Below are 19,550 nucleotides of genomic sequence, written 5' to 3' on the forward strand. Positions count from 1 at the left end.
TGTAGGGCTGTTGGAACGGGCAACAAAATTAGTGAATGGAACAAAGGATTGCTCTTATGAAGAAAGGCTTAAGTTTTGCAAATTACAGGGTCTGGAGACTAGGCACCTGCGAGGTGATCTGATTGAGGTGTATGAAGCCTTGAATGGTTTGAGCCTGCTCAATGCGGATGGGATTCTTCTTCTTGCTTAGAATAATCACCTAAGAGGGCATAAATTCAAATTGAGGAATGACGGTTGTAGGATAGATGTGTGGAAGTTTGCCTTTAGTCAGTGGGTGGTTGATTGGGGGAACAAACTTTCATCTGTTGTAGAAGTTGATAGCTTAAACAGATTCAAGGCAGAACTTGACAAACATTTGGAGCGAGTGGATGGGTGAAATAAGGGTTTTTTTTTGGTTTTTTTTGGCTGATCTTATATAAGTTTGCTTTCTTGCATCATGTTCCTTTGCTAATGCTAATGGCCACACTAAGGGCTGGCTATACAAGACAAGTTCTTCAAGTGTGGTATTGGAAAAGCCTTTGAATGCCCAGTTTGACCAGAAGCAGAGGGAAAAGTCATGCAAACTAGACGGGTGTTATAAACTGAATGAAGTTTGCTGGCACTGAATGACTGCTAACGCTGTCAGAGGCATTTCAAATGCCAGTGACTTGCTGTTTATATCGCCTGTAGAGAATTTTTCCCTGTAAACCTTCATTGGTTTGTTTGTTATACTCTGGGGAGGACAATGTTTGACACAGAGAAGTTTATTTGTGAGGTGGAAAAGAGTCCTGCCTTGTACAACATGGTACAAGGCAGGACCAACAAAGAAATAAAGGCCAAGTGTTGGATACAAATTGTAAAATAAATGTTTCCAAACTGGGATGAACTATGTAATGATGAGAAGAATCAGAAAGCTAAGTTCTGAACCTTATATTTATTGTAAATATTACTTCTATTTTAGTACTGTTTCATTAGTTAACAAAATACAAGTTTGTTCACTTGTATAAGCAATTTATTGTTAGATTCCTCTGGTTATCTGTGTACAGAATCACAAATGTATATAATTGACAGATAACCAGAGGAATCTAACAATTTATTGTTAGAATCCTCTGGTTATCTGTGTACAGAATCACAAATGTATATAATTTAAGTTAATAAGGAACCTTATCATTATTAAATAAGATCAAAAGGAATAAGCCTTTTGATCTTATTTAATAATGCTTGCAAAAAGAATCACGTGCTGTCTCTTTCTTCTTCCAAAACTAATTTTGAAATTTTCATTTCAAATAACTTCTGTGTCTTTCTGTATCTAAAATAATTTTATAACCTCTCTCTCTGTCATTTTTTTCCCTTTTGAAAAGTACAGTGAAAGCAATGAAAGGAAGTAGTAAGCTGAGATTTACAGTGCCACTGTGAGTGTGATACAGAAAAAAAAAAAAAAAAAAACTGTTTCTTGGCATAAGAACATAACCAAAAAGAATCACAATGAATTGTTTTTAAAAAAACAAAAAGTTTTTTAAAAACAATCCTACTCCCGTTTTCAGTATGGAAACAGGAAAAAGTGATGTAAAACAATAACACTATAATGCACATTTAGTAAAAGAAAAGTCTGCTTTATTAAAATTGTTTTTAGGGAGCAGCACAGTACAGCACATTTTCTGAATGTATATTTGATCTTCTAACAATTTTCAAGAACATATTTCTATTGATAGTTGCATTATAAACTTCGAAAAACTGTTGCGAAGGAATTTCACATGAACCTTTGTAAAATCAAACAGCAGTAATCCTTTATTGCACAGAAAGTAATCCATTACGGAAGAGGAGAATGTTTTCTGCTTCAAATGGATGGAAAGTACTTGTAGGATAGATGTGCGGATAGATGTCAATATTACATCTAGAAATAATGTCAACTGGTGTGAAGACAGTAACAATAAAATAAATAAATTTTCTGTTTATACTCGGGCACGACAACCAAGTCAGTAGAGTTTACAATAAATTGTCAATACAAATATTTATCGTATTTAGTAGTCACGGGCTTGAACCCCGGTCCACTCAAGGAAAGAGTGCTATGCACTCTCGTTCCTGACCACTTGGCTACGTCAGGCCTGATAGGTGTTTTATTCTGAGCAGTCCCTTGCAGTAAAATCAAACAGGATGTTTCAGAAAGTAATTTGTTACAGGAATGTAAACTGTTTTCTACTCACAATCAACGGTATATATAAATGAGCAACAAAATCACTGGTGGTATCCAATGCAATATTAGAAATGCCCCTTCTAGTGTCAAATGATCTGATGTTAGGAATGCTACATGTAGTTTGCTGCTCTGGAGGCGTTCACACCACCAGCTGACTGGCACTTTAAGTGATTGTCTAGTATAGCCCTAAACTAACTGTTGGCATTACTTCTGCAATAGTGTGTACATGTGTGCAATGGGTGTTTTGTGGTGCATAAGCTGCAGTGACTGTAGTATGCCTATTCATACGAATGTGCTAGAAAATAAACAAGAAGTGTAACCACTTCATTTTAATTTCAAAAACCTATTTCACAAACGATGGATCAGTTTATCAATACTAGTACTGAAGAAGTCCATGCCCACATGCAGTAACCAACATCACACTGCCTGATGAACTTCCTCATCCTTGGTGAAATGCTTTCCTGAAAAGTGTTTTTTCAGAGGGCTGAACAAATGGAAGTCTGAAGGCGCTGGGCTGTAGGGGAGATGTGACAAAGTTTCCCAATGATTATGGTGCTACCACTCACGAGTGGTATGGACAGTGTGTGGAGTTGTGTTGTCATGCAACAAAATCACGCCGTTTGTCAGGAGTCCTGGTCGTTTGCATCGAAATGTTTGCTTTCAGTTTTTCCAACGTTGCACAGTAAAGCTGTATTGATTGTTCCTCCCTTCAGCAAGAAATCCACCAACAGAACACCTTGGTGATCCCAGACACTGTGGCCATGACTTTTCGGACACTGGGAACAGTTTTGAATTTTTTTTGCACAGGAGATTGTGGATATTTCCAGGTCACAGAGTCTTGTTTGCTCTGCAGGGTAAAGTGATGAACCCATGTTTCGAGAAAATCCTCTCCTTCGTCACTGTATCGCAACAGGTTCTCCAGACACATCCCCATGTGTTTTGCTTTGTCCTCCTCTGACAATTGTTGGGGCACTCAGCAGCAGCAGCAGCACACCTTTTGAAAGCCAAGAACATCGTGAACAGTCGACTTACTCACGTTCCCTATTTGTGCAAATTCATGCAGTTTCACTCGCCTGTTTTCAAGAACGATGCTCTTAATGCACAAAACGTCTTCTGTCTTGCTCGATGAAGGCCTGCCTGCCCGATGTCGATCTTCAATGTCAACACATCCTGCTTTAAATTCATTGCACCAAAAACACACTTGCTTCTTTGTCATCACCTTTCCGCCATGCTCAGCAATCAGTTCACGGTCAATGTCACTTGGTGAAGGCTCTTTTGCTTGCAAAAAGCGAATAACTTCACGAACACCTGTTTTGGACCACACTCGCACGGTAGCCGCCATTTTGCAACTGGAATCTGCTGAGAGGGAACAGTACTGCAACACTGCATTGGCGGTCCTTTTGAACGTCATTAATGGGTCTATCTCTCCACTGCGTTTCATTAAATTCCCTTTCACCGTTATTAAGAAATAAAAATAAAATATGTTACATTACTTTTCAAAAACCCCTCGTATTAATCGCTTCTTGGCCTTTTGGCTAAGATCAAAATGTATGAGAATGTATTGAATCTCCAATATGTTATGAAGGTGGTTATTTGAACTATAAATTTTATAATATCACATGGCCTTAGGGTGCTTACACGTAGAACGCAGGTGACCGCTTACTTGGAACCAGCAGCGATACGCAGCTAAAGCTTCTCACTGGGTATGAACACATAGAAAGCAGTGACCGGTGCAACTTCTCACTGGGGTAGGTTTTACGGGCGCTACTGTATTGCGGAACGTTAATCCCTTTAGCTCTCGGGTAAAACCGCTACCGTAAAATTTTCGATCATCTCTTTCTGCAGTTCAGTGGGTGTCCCGTAATTTTCAGGTGAAAACTTATCAAAAGATAAATAATTAGGGGAAAAGAGAGGGAGTGGGTTGTTTACTAATGCCCATTGCAGGACATTCGATTAAATATTCGTTGGAATGAGCGCTGAAATAATTGAAAGAGGAAGGGAATAATGTTGCTGCAGGGGAAGAATTAAAAATTTATCGAAGGGAAAAAAAAAAAACGCTAAAGTTGCGAAGTGTTCAGAAGTTACTACACATAAATACGTGTTATGTATTAATAACAGTTGAGGAGAATGAAAAAAAAAAAAAAAACTGGAAAGATGAGAGGAGGTAGCATAGCTACAAATCGAAAAATGAATAATTTTATTCTCTTCCCTCCCTGTTGGTTTGATCATTATATATAATTTCACAATTTTCGCTCTTCTGTCTTGCCATGCCATTTTTTATCATTATTCTCATTTAAGTTTATATCTCAAGCGTCATGTAGAGGAAAATGCTTTTTGCTGCCTCTGATGTATGTTTTACCCTTTTTTATGTAAGATTCAGTTTCTAATTATTTCAAACATTATTCAATTTTATATATATATATATATATAAATTGAAATGAAATGTATATTTATTTTCTTGCCCAATTATCATCTTTTTCTCTGAAAAATTCCTTAAAATTCATAATTTGGTCATATAATCTAATATCATCGATTTTCGATTATACAGCCCACACAAAATTTTTATAAAAAAAAAACAAAAAAAAAAAAAAAAAAAACCCAGCGTAATACAAATATTAACCAGGTTATATACTTCTGTACCTCATACCATATATATTTAATATAAAATAGATTTCATATATATATATATATATATCTCAAAGTATTAAAGATATTTTACTGGATTTATACGTTATCGTTATTTATATATATATATAAATACACACACACACGCATATATATACATAAATAAATAAATTTTCTATTTATACTCCGGGACGACCGAACAGTCAGAGTAGTTTACAAGATACACAGAATACAAGAAACAGCATATTTCCTTCCAACATTTCTCCACAGCATTCCTGTTCGAATGTAGTTTTTCAGTTTTATCCCATACTGGTCGTCGAAGATAAACTTGGGAAATAAGAGCTTCAATGTCCATGTTGAAATGAATGTGTGGCGTCGACAACCAGCGAGCTTAAATAAAAATTCATTTAAGCAAGCAGGTCGGTCAGCACAAGAAGCACTAACCAATTCCGATACGTTTTTGCGGACCCCACTGTCTCGCGTGACTTGATGGACAGGGGGATGAATCACATTTCCATTAACGGATTAAATTTGGATGATTATCAGTGATTTTTAGGTATAGCTTAGTAATGAAAATCATACAACATACATTTTTCATATTAATTAATTTTCATTTAATGTTAACTGCAGAAGGAAAACCGAGATTAATTAGAAGGGAGGAAATATGAACCGACTGGTGTTATCAGTTACTGTCTTCATTTAAAATATAATGCATATTTTACGCACCGTGCAGGCTGCAATTTGTTGTACAAAGCAAAACAATAAGAAACTTTTTTAAAAAAGTTTCTTATTGTTTTCAATGATAATAAAATTTAATGTGAAGTTTTTAGAAACAATAAGTATAAATCTAGAAACTGAAGTAATGAAAAGTTCAATTTAGATATTCCAAAACTATTTCTTCGTTGTCATAACGATTATTTATTTATTTTTTTTTTTCAAGATTGAAAACAATAAGGAACTGATGGGTATACCCAATGTCTGTACATTACAGTAGGCAAAATTTTGAATATCATAATTTATGTAACGAATTGGAAGTTTCTAAATATTTAGAACGAAAAGAGAAACGCTGTTTCCATTTCGAATAATAAAAACACTGACTGACCGACTATTTCTACATACGGTATTTATTAGCACTTTACAAATAAATATAAGAAGAAAAGAAAGAACTGTTACTTTGAGAAAATAAAAAAATATAATGGTATTTTTTTTATTATTTTATATATATTTTTTTTATTTTGTTTTTTGTCAGCATTTCTCCATGGTATTTAATGCAGTTTGACACTTTTATCCCATATTGCACGTTTAACATAAATCCATAAAAGTCAGTCTGAAATCAAAATTTCAGTATCCATGTTTAAAACTTTTGGATTACAAGTTTTTTCTACAGCAACAGCAGTTCTAAAAATTGCCTGAAGGCCAGATTAATATCAGAGGTGTGAACAACGCGTACCCAGTTAAGTGACATCTGTACTTCCCTGAGACCAGTAAGCTTAAATTGTTCAGGTAAGCTGGGGGATTAAAACAAGACGCGATGCCGCTGTCCACACGCTCTTATTGTATGCACTCCCATTGACTTACATTGTTCATTTAGGCTGCTGTTTCCAAGTAAGCGGTCACCTGCGTTCTACGTGTAAGCACCCTTAATCACTGTATGTTTCAACAGTTTCTTTAAGAAACTGAAGTTGAATACAAAGATATAATTTTACATAGCACAGTAAGATGGCTTAGTCATGGCAAAGTGTTATATCATTTCTTTAAACTCAGCTATGAAATTGATATTTTTATGACAGAAAAAGGGAAACCAATAAAATAACTATCAAATATGGATTGGCTGTTTGATCTTGCAATTCTTACAGACATTTCTAGTCATTTAAATGCCCTTAATTTAAAACTACAAGGGAAAAGAAAATTGGTCGTATGGTGAAATCAAATCATTTCAGAATAAGTTGCTATTATTTAAATCCCAAATTGAGCAAGGTAATTTAGTTCACTTTGAAGGTTGTATCGAGCTAAAAGAGAAATACATATTTCACAAGAATCGTTGTCTCTGGTTATTACAATTACTTTTTGACGAGTTTGAAAGTCGATTTGCTGATACAAGATCCCATGAAAAAGACATAAGTTTGTTTGGGAATCCATTTACTTCAATAGATGAAAACTACAATCCCAGCATGCAACTTGAACTTATTGATCTTCAAGCCAAACATAGTTCAAAAATAAGTATATGGACTGTGAAAATAAACTACATACTTGAATTCTACAAGACTCTCCCAGCTGAAGATTTTCCACTAATGAAACAAAATGCCATGAAAATGGCAATTTTGTTCGGATCAACATATGTTTGTGAGCAAATTGTTTCGCTCGTGAAATCAAATACCATAAATATTTAAAAAGAAACAGAACAGCAGATGAACATCTTCATTCCGTATTGAGAACTGGAATCACAAATTTTCAAAATTTTGAACAGTTATCTAAAAATATTTAGCCTCAATCATCTCATTAAATATTAAATTTTGTTCAGTAAATGTTATTGTGTATTGTACTTAATAAAATTTTCTACTATTTTCAATTTTAGGGGTATCATTATATTTATTTATTCACCTTAATATTGAAAAGCTGTGATACTTTTCAGTAAATTTTCTAAAGTGAACATTTAAAAGCAAAAGTAAGTCATATTTTTATAATTTTAATAATAAAATCTAAAAAATAAATCACTGACAAGATTGTTACACAAAAGTGTTGGGAATTTGCATTTTTTTATATACAGCCTGGGAAAAAAGAAAATGGTAACATGAAAATAGAAACTTTCCTTTTACATGTAGCAAGATATTGAAAATGTAACATGCTAATTTTTCTCGAATCACTCAGTGCAGCCTGCGAAACAAATCTAACTTTCAATATGGCCCTTGTACTTCCATCTGTTGGAACAAACTTCCATCTGTTGTAGTGGAGGTCAACAACTTAAATAAGTTCAAGGCAGAACTACACAAAAAGGTTGGACACCACTGCCTTACATTAATGCAGTATTAACTACATTTACATGCTGCATCACATAAGGTTAAATTTTAAATAAATACACGAATGGCACTCATACCTTCTCTGTGGAGATGTATCAATGTGTCTTCAGAGAGATTACTCACCTGAGGAGACAAATTCGAATTGAGGAAAGACAATTGTAGAATTGATGTGTGGAAATTTGCCTTTAGCCAGCAGGCAGTTGATAGATGGAACAAACTTCCATCTGTTGTAGTGGGGGTCAACAACTTAAATAAGTTCAAGGCAGAACTACACACAAAAATTTGGAGTAGGTGAAATGGGAAGGTTTTTTTTTTTTTTTTTTGGCTGATGCTATATAAGCTTGCATTACATGCCTTTACTAATGATAATGCTAATAATAAGTCTTAACTGTATCTATAGTGATGTCAGGGGTGCTGTCAATAAAATCAATGAATTTGAACTCCTGATTAAGACAACAAAGCTAAAGAAAATAAAACATAGCGAAATCCTCAAACAGGAAATAATGAGTTTCACTGTGGTATATGTAATGTCTTTAGAGGGATAGAGAAGACAGAGGGGATGGGGGGGGGTTCATGTTTCTTATCAAAAGCAACTTGAGCATGACTAAAGCTTTCCCAGATTCAGAATTTATGTATGTCAGCGAGAAAGTGTATGATGTGAAACAGCTGGATGCAAAGGTTATCAATTGGAATGAAAGGTAAAATGGAAGTATGCCACCAACTAAAAGATTGTTAAGAGTATGACCAGGGATTCTACACAGCAGATGGGATGAACAGATGTGAATTTCTTATTATGGGAGATTTAAATTTGGCCCCTCCCCCTTATTGATTGGAGCATGTGGAAGGAGAACTCATCATGGGGGATAAAATTTAAATAAACTGAATGATTATTATTTGCATCAGCATGTTAGAGAAAATAACTAGTAAGCATATTCTAAACCTGATCATTATTGCAAATCAGATGACATAATAGGGCTCACAGTACAGAAACCATTAGCAGGAAGTCATACTGAGTCCTTAGTTGGAAGGTGGAGAAGAGGCTTAATTTAAGGAAAGGAGACTATGACAGTTTAAGATGCTATATTAGTATCAGCATTAGTTATTTGTTTTTACTAAAACCTCAAACACAAAAGATATTAGACCCTATAATGCTGTGTATTATAGTACTGTGTATGGGTTGTAGGTTGAGACAGGGGATACTTGCTCACATTAGACTTGAATTTCCTGCAACTAATCAGTATCTAACTAATTGCAGCACATCTTTTGATGGGTTTGGAAGACAGCGGAGGAATTATAGATACCAATTCAGAAGTGTCCACGGAAATATCTATAGAAAGGGCATGCAGAAAAAACTGAACATGTGAGACAGAGGTGTGGAGAGAAATTTAAAAAAGACAGGTTATTAATTAACCTGAAATTTTTGAGTCTGAAAGGTTTGAGAGAGGTGTTGGGGGCACCACCAAAATGTCCCGCCCCCCAAAAAAAATGTGAGAAATTTATTCCATGACAAGGCAGATTTTGGATTTGTACAGAGTGAATAGTTTAGAAGAAAAGTAACACTATGAATGAAAAAGAAAACCAAGTTTTTTCAATGCAGAGGAAGCAATATTTGTGATGTGCTTATGCCAAGAGAGATTGAATTTAGTGTAATTCCTAGTAGGGATATGTGATCTTTTCAAGAAATCTGCATGTCATCGAAGACAATCAAAAGAACACACAGCACACCCTTTCGTGTGAGAAATAAGAGGAATTAAAGTGAACTAAGTTATCTTTTCCTCACTGGAGAATTATCTGGAGACTGGCATTTAAAGATGTCGTGGAGGATATTCAAGAAGTTGGAACTGTTTGTGCAGGAAGGTTTTGCAAATTGGAAGGGGGAACAGTGCTATTATCAGCAAAACATTGGATAGGATTTCCAGTCAGTGGAAGGTGATTAATATATAAGAGACAAAGCGCAGAAGAAGTGAACATCAAGGAATACCAGCATTAGTAGAGAAGTGAAAAGACAGAAAGCCATCTACTATCAGTTGCATGAAGTTGAGAGAGAGAAAACTGGTTACCCAATTGCAAAAAACATTGGCAATCCAGAATATGGACACATTTTTAAAAGCCCTTTATGTCAAACATGATTCAAAGATTTAGAAATGTCAAAAGTAACTACTCCATATTCACCAAACTTTTTTGTTGAATTTTTTCCAAAGCCAAGAAATATAAGCCAATATATATAGATATATAGTGTTATAGCTGTGTTGAGATACAAGTTTACAGTTATAATTTTGTACTGAAATTGAATCGAAATCATGACTCAGACCAGAGCGGCAAAGCAAAAGGCTCAAGCTGATGGGAGTGCTATGGCTCAGGGGAGAACTGAGGATGGCAGCTGCCCTCTGAATCACAGCCTTTTAAAATGCACTGCTTGCTTGATATTTGTGGAGCAATCAGTTACGGGACATGATATTGCCAAGGGGAATGTCTTTGTGTGTGCGCGATGTAAAGAGTATGAGGAAATCAGGCAACAACTCAGCGTTGTTATGGGCCTATATGAGAGCTTCAAGGACAGGGTGGGTGCCCTCGAAGGATCTGAAGGGCCCATCAAGCTCACAGCTGTCCACATCAATGCCAGAGCTTGCACTTGATCATCACGCAACACAGCGGCAACTCCCAAGGCAGGATGAGCTGGTCCCACAGGAACTAGTAGTTGTTGGTGACTATTGTCAGGGAAACGGGAAACATAGTAGGTAAAAAGGATAGGTGGAACAGGACCAGGGTATGTCTGCCAGGGGCAAACGGTGATGACATTGTAGAGCGGATATCATCTTTTAAGGGCACAAAAGGTGATATTGTTGTACATGTTGGCACTAATGATATTAAGAGTAGGAGACTGGTGGATTTATTTAACAAGTACAAGTCACTGTTGAGAAAAAGCCGTGAATTAGGGTTGAATTTGAAAGTGTCTGCAATTCTGCCCTGACACAATAGGAGGAAGTACATGATGAGAGATTTGTCAATCAATTCGGACCTGGAAAGATTGTGCAAGCCTCAAGGTGCAGAATTTTTTTCAGCCTGGTCTCTACTTGTTAACAGGAGAGACTGCTTCTACAAGGATGGGATACACTTAAACAGAAATGCTGCAAAAATATTTGCTGATGCTATCGAGGCAGCGTTAGGTGGGTCAGAAAACTGCTAGCTTAGGGGGAATACAAGAACTAATAGATTAACAGTAGCCACTGGCAGAGGTGAAAGCGATTCTTGCACTGCTTCTATTGGAATAAGTATCTGCCCGGAAAACAATATGCAGGGTATTTCAGAGAATGGTGGGAGTCATTGCAGTACAAGTAAACACATGGGTTGTGTTAGGGTAACTAAGATTAGGAACAAGTGCATGTATACTTGAGAATACACCAATGCCAGGAGTTTGGTAAATAAATTTGATGAATTTGAGGTATTGCTCAAAACATCAAAGGCAGATATTGTTGGGATATCAGAGACGTTGTGTCACACAGATATAAGGAATGCAGAACTGGAATTTGGGGAGTACAATGTGTACAGAAAGGATAGGCAGGATAGGAAGGGAGGAGGGGTTAAGAAACACAAAATCCGAGGCAGTGAAGCCAGTCGACATCGCTGGACATTACAGTGTCGAGTCAGTTTGGTGTGACATAAGCACTGGAAGATGAAAATTGAGAGGAGTGTGTTATAGGCCTAATGACTCTGATGAGTATAATAAGAAACTATACAAGGAAATAGAGTGGGATAGTAAATCTTATAATGGGGGATTTTAATTTCCCAGATATTGCCTGGAATTTGTGGGTTGGTCACTCTCACACTAGCAAAACTTTTGTGGATTTATTGCATGATTGTTTTCTACATCAGCATGTTCAGAAGGCAACTAGAGGGAGTAATACTCTTGATCTGATTATCAGTAGTGATTCTTCATGCATAAAGAATCTGCAGATAAAGGAACCACTAGGTGGCAGTGATCACAGTGTGCTGAAGGGATTTACTCAAAGGGGTAACTACAATCAGGGGTAAAGGGAAGGGTTTTTGCTTTCGTAAAGGCAATTACGATGGTCTGAGACAGTATTTAAATTCTATACAATGGGACCAACTGATAATGTTACCAATAGCAAATTCAAAATGGGAAGCATTCAAAGAATTTATCTTGGAAGCTACTAGGCTTTATATACCAACTAAGAAATATTATTCAAGGTTTAGGCTTAAATGGATGTCAGATGAACTAATGAGACATATGGAAGAGAAGAAAAATGCATGGGATACATATAAATTAATGGATGACATGGAAGCCTATGATAGATATAAGCTGGTCTGTAACCGGGTCACAAAGGAGATTAGGCAGGCAAAGGCAGATTATGAGAAATCTTTGGCAAAGGATGCAAAAGAAAAACAGCAAAGAGTTCTTTACCTATGTAAATTTTAGAAGGAAAGGGATGAATCAGATTGGTCCACTGGATATTGTTGGTTCAACTGTTGATGATCCTGCTCAGGGGGCTAACAAACTAAATAAGTATTTTGCAACTACATTCACACATGGAGTTATTCAGGGAGGGGAATGCGAGAGGTGAACTAAACTCTGGCAGTGAGCTAGATGATTTTGTAATAACTGAGAGTAAAGTGAAGGAGAAATTGTTGAAGATAGACTTAAAAAAGGCACGCAGGGTGGTTGGGATCTATCCAGTTATATTAAAGGAGGCAGCAAAGGAAGTAAGCAAACCCTTAGCCATAATTATGAGCACTTCTTTTGACTCAGGGGAGGTACCCATGGACTGGAGATGTGACCCCAATTCACAAAGGAGGATCAAACGGCAACATAAGTAATTATAGACCTGTTAGTTTAACTTCTATTCCAGGAAAATTAACGGAGGCACTGGTTAAAGAAGCACTGCAGGATCATCTAGACAAGACTTCAGTTATAGCTCAGACACAGCATGGTTTTGTTAAGGGAAAGTCTTGCCTGACCAATTTTATTGGATACTATGATGTGGTCACAAAGGAACTGGATGCAGGGAATAACTCTTTGATGTCATATATTTGGATCTTAGAAAGGCTTTTGATACTGTTGCACATGGAAGACTGCTGCACAAATTGGAGCAGTGTGGCATTGAAGGCAAATTGCTGCTATGGATAAAGGGATGGTTGAGTGGGAGAAGACAGAGAGTGGTAATCAATGGACATTGCTCATCGTGGACTAATGTTATTAATGGAGTCCCTCAGGTTCAGTGTTGGGTCCATTGTTGTTTTCTGTATTTATAAATGATATTGATGATGGTATATCAAGCTTAATGTCCAAGTTTCCAGACAATACGATGGTTGGCAAGGTTGTTAAGAGCACTAATGACAGTATGCTGCTGCAAAAGGATCTAGAAAAGTTGAGCAGATGGGCTGAGAGGTGGCAAATGAAGTTTAACATTGACAAATGTAAAGTACTACATATGGAAAGCAATAACCCCAGAGTAATGTATCAACTCTGTGGTACTACACTGACAGTGGTAGAGAATGAAAAGGACCTGGGTGTAATTGTGCAGGCAGATATGAAGTTTTCTGAGCAGTGCAGACAGTCTGCAAGAGTAGCTCATGGTGTCTTGTCAATGATATACAGAAATTTTTCTAGCAGGAATAAGGAGGTATTTATCCCCTTGTATAAAGCAATGGTCAGTCCACACCTTGAGTACTGTATACAGGTCTGGAGGCTTCATTTTAAGAAGGATGTAGAGCTGTTGGAATGAATACAGAGAAGGGCAACAAGATTAGTGAATGGAACAAAAGGTTGCTCTTACAAAGAAAGGCTTAAGTTTTGCAAATGACAGTGTGTGGAGACTAGGCACCTGCGAGGTGATCTGACTGAGGTGTGTAAAGCCTTGAATGGTTTGAGCATGCTCAATGCTGATGGGATTCTTCCTCTTGCTCAGAATAATCACCTGAGAGGGCATAAATTCAAATTGAGGAAAGACAGATGTGCGGAAGTTTGCCTTTAGCCAGCAGGTAGTTAGTTGGTGGAACAGACTTCCATACTTTGTTGTGGAAGTTGATAGCCTAAATTAATTTAAGGCAGAGCTGGACAGGTATTTGAAATGAACAGAGGGGTGAAATGGGGTTTTTTTTTTTTTTTTTTTTTTTTTATGGCTGATGCTGCATAAGCTTGCTTTCTTGCATCATATGCATCTACTAATGCTAATATCATCACCAGTTCATCAGCTCTGATGGAATCCATATTGATCTGATGGAAGTTTTTCAAGGCAGTTTAAGAGTTTGCAGTTGGACTTCTCCATTACATTGGAAAGAGTAAGCAGTAAGAAGGCCTCTTAGCCTTCTTACCACTGAGTGGTCAGGAGCATGAGTGTAGTAGCACACACTCTTTGAGTAGACTAGGGTTCAAGCCCCTGAATGCTAAATATGGTTGATCTGCCAACCCGCATGGGACCAACATGGCAGATTATGGTCCATTTTCCTCAACATGAATTGCTGAGGGGGCTTCCATCCTGCAGCAGATTGATAATGGCTGCAGTTTATTTTTTATTTTTTTTAGAGGCAAGTGCAATGGGCCAATAACTGGATGGGAGGGATTTGTCATCCTTTATAAAAACTGGTTACATTTGAGCAAATTTCCAAGTAGATGGAAAAACACCAGTGGAATAAGAAAGTGTAAAAAGGTGACATAGAACAGGAGCAAGCTCAGAAGTATAGGTTTTGAGAACAAGTGGAGAAATGCCATGAGGAGCTAGAGCTTTCTTGTTCAGAATTCTTCTAACATCCTTCTGCTGGAAGATCACAGGATACACAGAGTGGAGTGCACTGGGTATGATGGGGGCAGATACAAGGTTTAGAAGAAAAGTAGGATGCTAGTAAGCAGGCTTTATCTTTAGCTGAGGATACAATACAGGAATCCCTCGCATGGTTAATTCGTGCCAAAAAAATACCGCGCTATGCGAAACCACGCCTGATCGAGGTATTATTAGTATGTAATTTAATGTAATGCATTCCGACAACTTGATTATATGGGTCGAGTTGCAAAAATATATAGGTGTTTGTTTACTATAAATTGATGCACACAAAATTCTTGCAAAAAAAGAAACTGAAATGATAAAAATGAAAAATACTAATAAATACAGTACAAATGATTTTTATCGCAGTATGTACAAACCAAAAGAATGTGTGAAGTATGTACTATATTTTTATTTTGAAAAATAACTGATCAGCTTAGTTTGCACAGTTTTTTTCTTCATTTTATCTGCATGCATCTCTTTATAACATTGAATGTCATTTTGCAACACCTGCCTTACTTTCATACCTCGTTCGATGTTTGGATCTAGAAGAACACTCAGTGCCATTACATTTCTTCTTTTCACTCATATTTGCATATAAAGGTGTAACACTTTTAAAAAATAATCTTTAATAAAAATACACAGCGAAAAATATTTGTACAGATTACGCACAATCAACGACCTCACCACTCGAAATCTAGAGTTTACTAATCTGTCAAAGCTAGCAGAGTCCGTATACAGGGTGTCTCAAAAATACATGGCATAACTTCAGGAATGAGTTCCTCATATGTAGACAATAAAAATATTTTATATCAACATAGTTCCGGAAATGCTTGGTTCCCAAGTTATTAACTGGAATGTCTTATCTCTCGCAGGTGATTTCCTTCATCACAAGGTACTGACAGAATCTGGTGGTTTTCCATTACGATCATGTACTCAAATCAGGAGCAAGCGGATATGTACTTTATGTATGGTTTGGCAGACGGCAATGCTCTGGAGGCTCATCGTTTGTACCACGAAAGGTTCCCAGAATGAAGGTCCAGACAGGAAAACTTTTGAAGGTATCCATCGCCACCTTTGTGAACATGGGACCTTTACACCTTGTGCTTCCGACAGAGGACGACCAAGATCTACGACTCCTGAAGTAGACGAGATTTTGGATGTTGTGCATGCCACTCCTGGAATCAGCATATGCAGAATAGCAATGCAACTGGTTGTTCAACATTCGACTATTTGGAGAGTGTTGTGAGAACACCAACTGTATCCTTACCGTCTGCAACGGGTACAGGCCTTGTCACCAGCAGATTGCAATGCGCGAGTAATGTTCTACTAGTGGTTCTTGCAGCAGTGTGGCACAACTTCTCACTTTCCTGCCTTAGTGATATTCACAGATGAAGCACAGTTCACATGAGATGGAATCCAAAACTTTCTCAATCAGCATGTATAGGCTGAGGAAAACCCACTTGTAATTCTTCCATCACATCACCATCAGCGGTTCAGCCTCAACATCTGGGCGGGTGTTTTTGGTGATAAGTTATTTGGGCCCCATGTACTTCCAAACAAACTCACGGGGCAGGCGTACAGAAACTTTCAACAAGCAGACTTCGTGCATGAAGTCAACAAGCAGACTTCATGCACGATGGCACTCCCGCACATTTCAGTCACCTAGCCCGCAATTACCTGAATCGAAGGTTTCCTAGTTGGTGGATAGGTAGATTGAAACAGCATGATTGAAACAGCATGATTTACACCCACTAGATTTCTTCTTGTGGTGCCATTTAAAGTCATTGGTGTATTTGATTCTGGTAGCTGATGTGAAAACTCTCTGCAATCGAATTGTGGCAGGTTGTGAGACAATACGAAACATGCCAGGAATTTCGCATCGTCTTCGCGAGTCCATGAAACGTTGATATGAGGCCTGTATTCAGGCAGAAGGTGGACATTTTGAACAATTATTATAAGGTGATGTGAACAGTTAAGTGTCATAGACAGACCTTCAAAACTCGGAAACAAAGCATTTCCAGAACTATGTTGATATAAAATAGTTTTATTGTCTACGTATGAGGAACTCACTCCTGAAGTTATGCCGTGTATTTTTGAGACACCCTGTATAATGGGAGTTGACAACAGTCAGCGTTGCCTTGAATCCATAACACATTGGCCTACGTGCTGGCATTATAATACATACATATCAAATATATTGGTGCGTAAAGCAGTTAATTTTTTTTCAATTTGTAAACTCAACCCGCGCTGTTCGAAACCACGCTATGCAAGGTATTCCTGTATAACCATTAAGTATTGACAGATGGTGTTAATATAGACGAAAAGAAGATGCGACCAAAGGGACCACAATATTCAACTTTGGACATGAGCAAGTTTTATACCATTAGCCTGTTCAAAATCATTTGGATTGGTTAATAACTGTTTTAGAATTGCTGCAAGCTTTAGTGTAAATGACAGAAAATAAAGCTGGTACTGTATATGGGTCTGGGGACCTCATTTTAGGAAGGATGTAAATCTGATGGAAAGGGTGCAAAGAAGGGCAACAACATTGGTGAAGGGAAAGAAAGGGTGGTCTTACTAAGAAAGGCTTCTGTTCTGCAAATCAAAACTTCTGGAGATTAGGTACCTCCAATGTGAGCTGATTGAGATGTTTAAGCCTTTGAATGGACAGAGCAAGCTCAATGGCTAATGACATTCTTCCTCTTGCTCAGAATTACATACAAGAGAGGATATAAATTAAAATTGAGGAAGAATCACCTTCCTAAATTTGAATTTGGACAGAGGTTTGCCTCCATCTAGCAAGTAGCTGATTATCGGAACAAACCATTATTGGAATGTCTATCTGTTTTTGTGGAAGAGGGCAGTTTGAATAAATTCAAGAAAGAACTAGACAAATTATTAGAGGGGATGGGCAGGTTACATGTTTTTTTTTTTTTTTTTTTCTTTTGGCTGATGCTTCATAAGCTTACTTTCTTGCATCATATGCCAGTACTGTTATTATTGTTTATTAAATGCTTTATTTAATCTTAAATACATTCTCTCCCTTTTTTTTTTTTTTTTCAGGAGAATACACCAATGAGCCAAAACATTATGACCACCTACCTAACCTAACATGATGTTGGTCCTCCACATGCAGCCAAAACAGCTCGCACCCAGCGAGGCAAGGATGCTATAAGATTTCTAAATATGCCTTGTAGAATCTCGTACCAATAGATAACCAGCAGATCCTTTAACTCCTGTAAGGTCTGTGGTTGAGACGCCACAGATCGAAGTTGCTGTTACAACACAAACCACAGACGCTTGGGGAATTTGGAGGCCAGGGCAATACCTTGAAGTCTTCCTCATGTTTCGTGAACCAGTCTCGAACAATCTGGGTGGTATGGCATGGTGCATTATCCTACTGAAAGACGGCACCGCCAGAGGGAAAGACTGTTGCCATTAAAGGGTGTACCTGGTTAGCAATGATGTTTAGATAGGTGGTAGATGTCAGAGTGCCCGGCACATGGATGACTGCATCCAGGGTATCCCAGCAGAACATCGTCCAAAGCATGACACCACCAGCTTGTTTTCATCCCACAGTGCGGTGCATCCAGGTGCCATCACTTCCCCAGGTAAACAATGCACACATAATAGGCCGTCCACATGGTGCAACAGGAAACGTGGTTCATCAGACCAGACGACCTTCTTCCAATCACTCAAGTTTCGATATTCGCATGCCCATTGTAGGCACTGTCGACAGTGAACCGTGGTTAGCATGGGCACTCGGAGCGGCCTGCGGCTACGCAGCCCCCACTGTCAGCAGGGTTCGATGTACTGTGTTGTGACACATTACTCCCGTCACCAGCATTCCAATTACTGGCAGGTTGCACTACAGACACCCTTCTGTTGCCATTCACCATCCAGGAAAGCCTTCGCTCACCTCGAGCAGCCACGGTCGTCCAACACCTTGCCGACAGTTCATGGGTTCCCCCTCCTCGGACCACTTTTGGTACGTACTAACCACAGCTGACCATGACCAGCCGTGCAGCTTCGAATATTCTCTGACCCAGTCACCTGGCCATTACAATTTGACCTTTGTTAAACTCACTTAAGTCCACTGCCTTTCCCCATCTGAAGAACAAGAGTAACACTAATTAATGGAGCTCGGTATCAGGCGATTTTTATACCGTGTCCCAAACCGCACACAAGCTGTAGTTCACCTGTAGTTGCTTCGATTTGCATAATGACTTGCTGGTCATAATGTTTTGGCTCATTGGTTTATACTTCCTCAAAAGTAAATAAATGTTTTATTTCAATTTAAATATGCTATCTATGAACACACACACACACACACACACACACACACTTGCCTGAAGGTGGTTTTATATCTGACTCAACTTTCTCTAATTCTTTATCTAAAAAGTCTTCCAAGTCATCAAGGGCACAGGATTCGCTATAAGATAAAAATAGATGCTATATAAGCTTGCTTTCTTGCATCATGTGCCTTTATTAATGCTAATGCCAATATGCTTTGGCAAATTGGCATTACTGATATGTGAATTTTATTCACATATTAGTAATGTGAATTACTTTTAAAATAAAACTGTGCTGTGTGAGAAGAGATTCTTTAAAATATAATCAGAATTATTGGGAATAAACTGCAAGTGCACTAAAAATGAGAAAAATATGAGAATACCTAATTTAACTGATCAAACAAATATCTCACAAATTATGAAAAATAACAAAATATCAGTGTTTTCACTAAAGAAGTTCAGACAGAATGAAAAACACATTGCTAGTTAATATATTAAAATGAATGCAATATGGAGTATAGCATTCGGAATTTGTTAAACAGAATTATAATGGAACTATTTTCTTCTTTAGGTCTTGAAGCTAAAAAAGGATTTCTAATTCTATTGATGATATCTCTTAACAATTTCTTGATGCTTTGCTATATCTATAGATATTTGAAGG

The 19,550-nt window shown here is 37.6% G+C and overlaps 1 protein-coding gene across 1 annotated transcript in view; it reads right to left on the reverse strand.

The window, feature by feature from the left end:
- Kpc1 (Kip1 ubiquitination-promoting complex subunit 1) overlaps positions 1-19,550 on the reverse strand; it is a 534,039-nt gene that overhangs the window by 473,618 nt on the left and 40,871 nt on the right. The window contains exon 3 of the mRNA XM_090388154.1: positions 18,947-19,029. Coding sequence (XP_090244280.1) covers positions 18,947-19,029 — 83 coding nt within the window. The remainder of the gene's footprint in view (positions 1-18,946; positions 19,030-19,550) is intronic.

This window comes from Mastigoproctus giganteus, chromosome 13, assembly GCF_048544385.1.
Source record: "Mastigoproctus giganteus isolate SK-2022 chromosome 13, ASM4854438v1, whole genome shotgun sequence".
Taxonomy (NCBI): Eukaryota; Metazoa; Arthropoda; class Arachnida; order Uropygi; family Thelyphonidae; genus Mastigoproctus; species Mastigoproctus giganteus.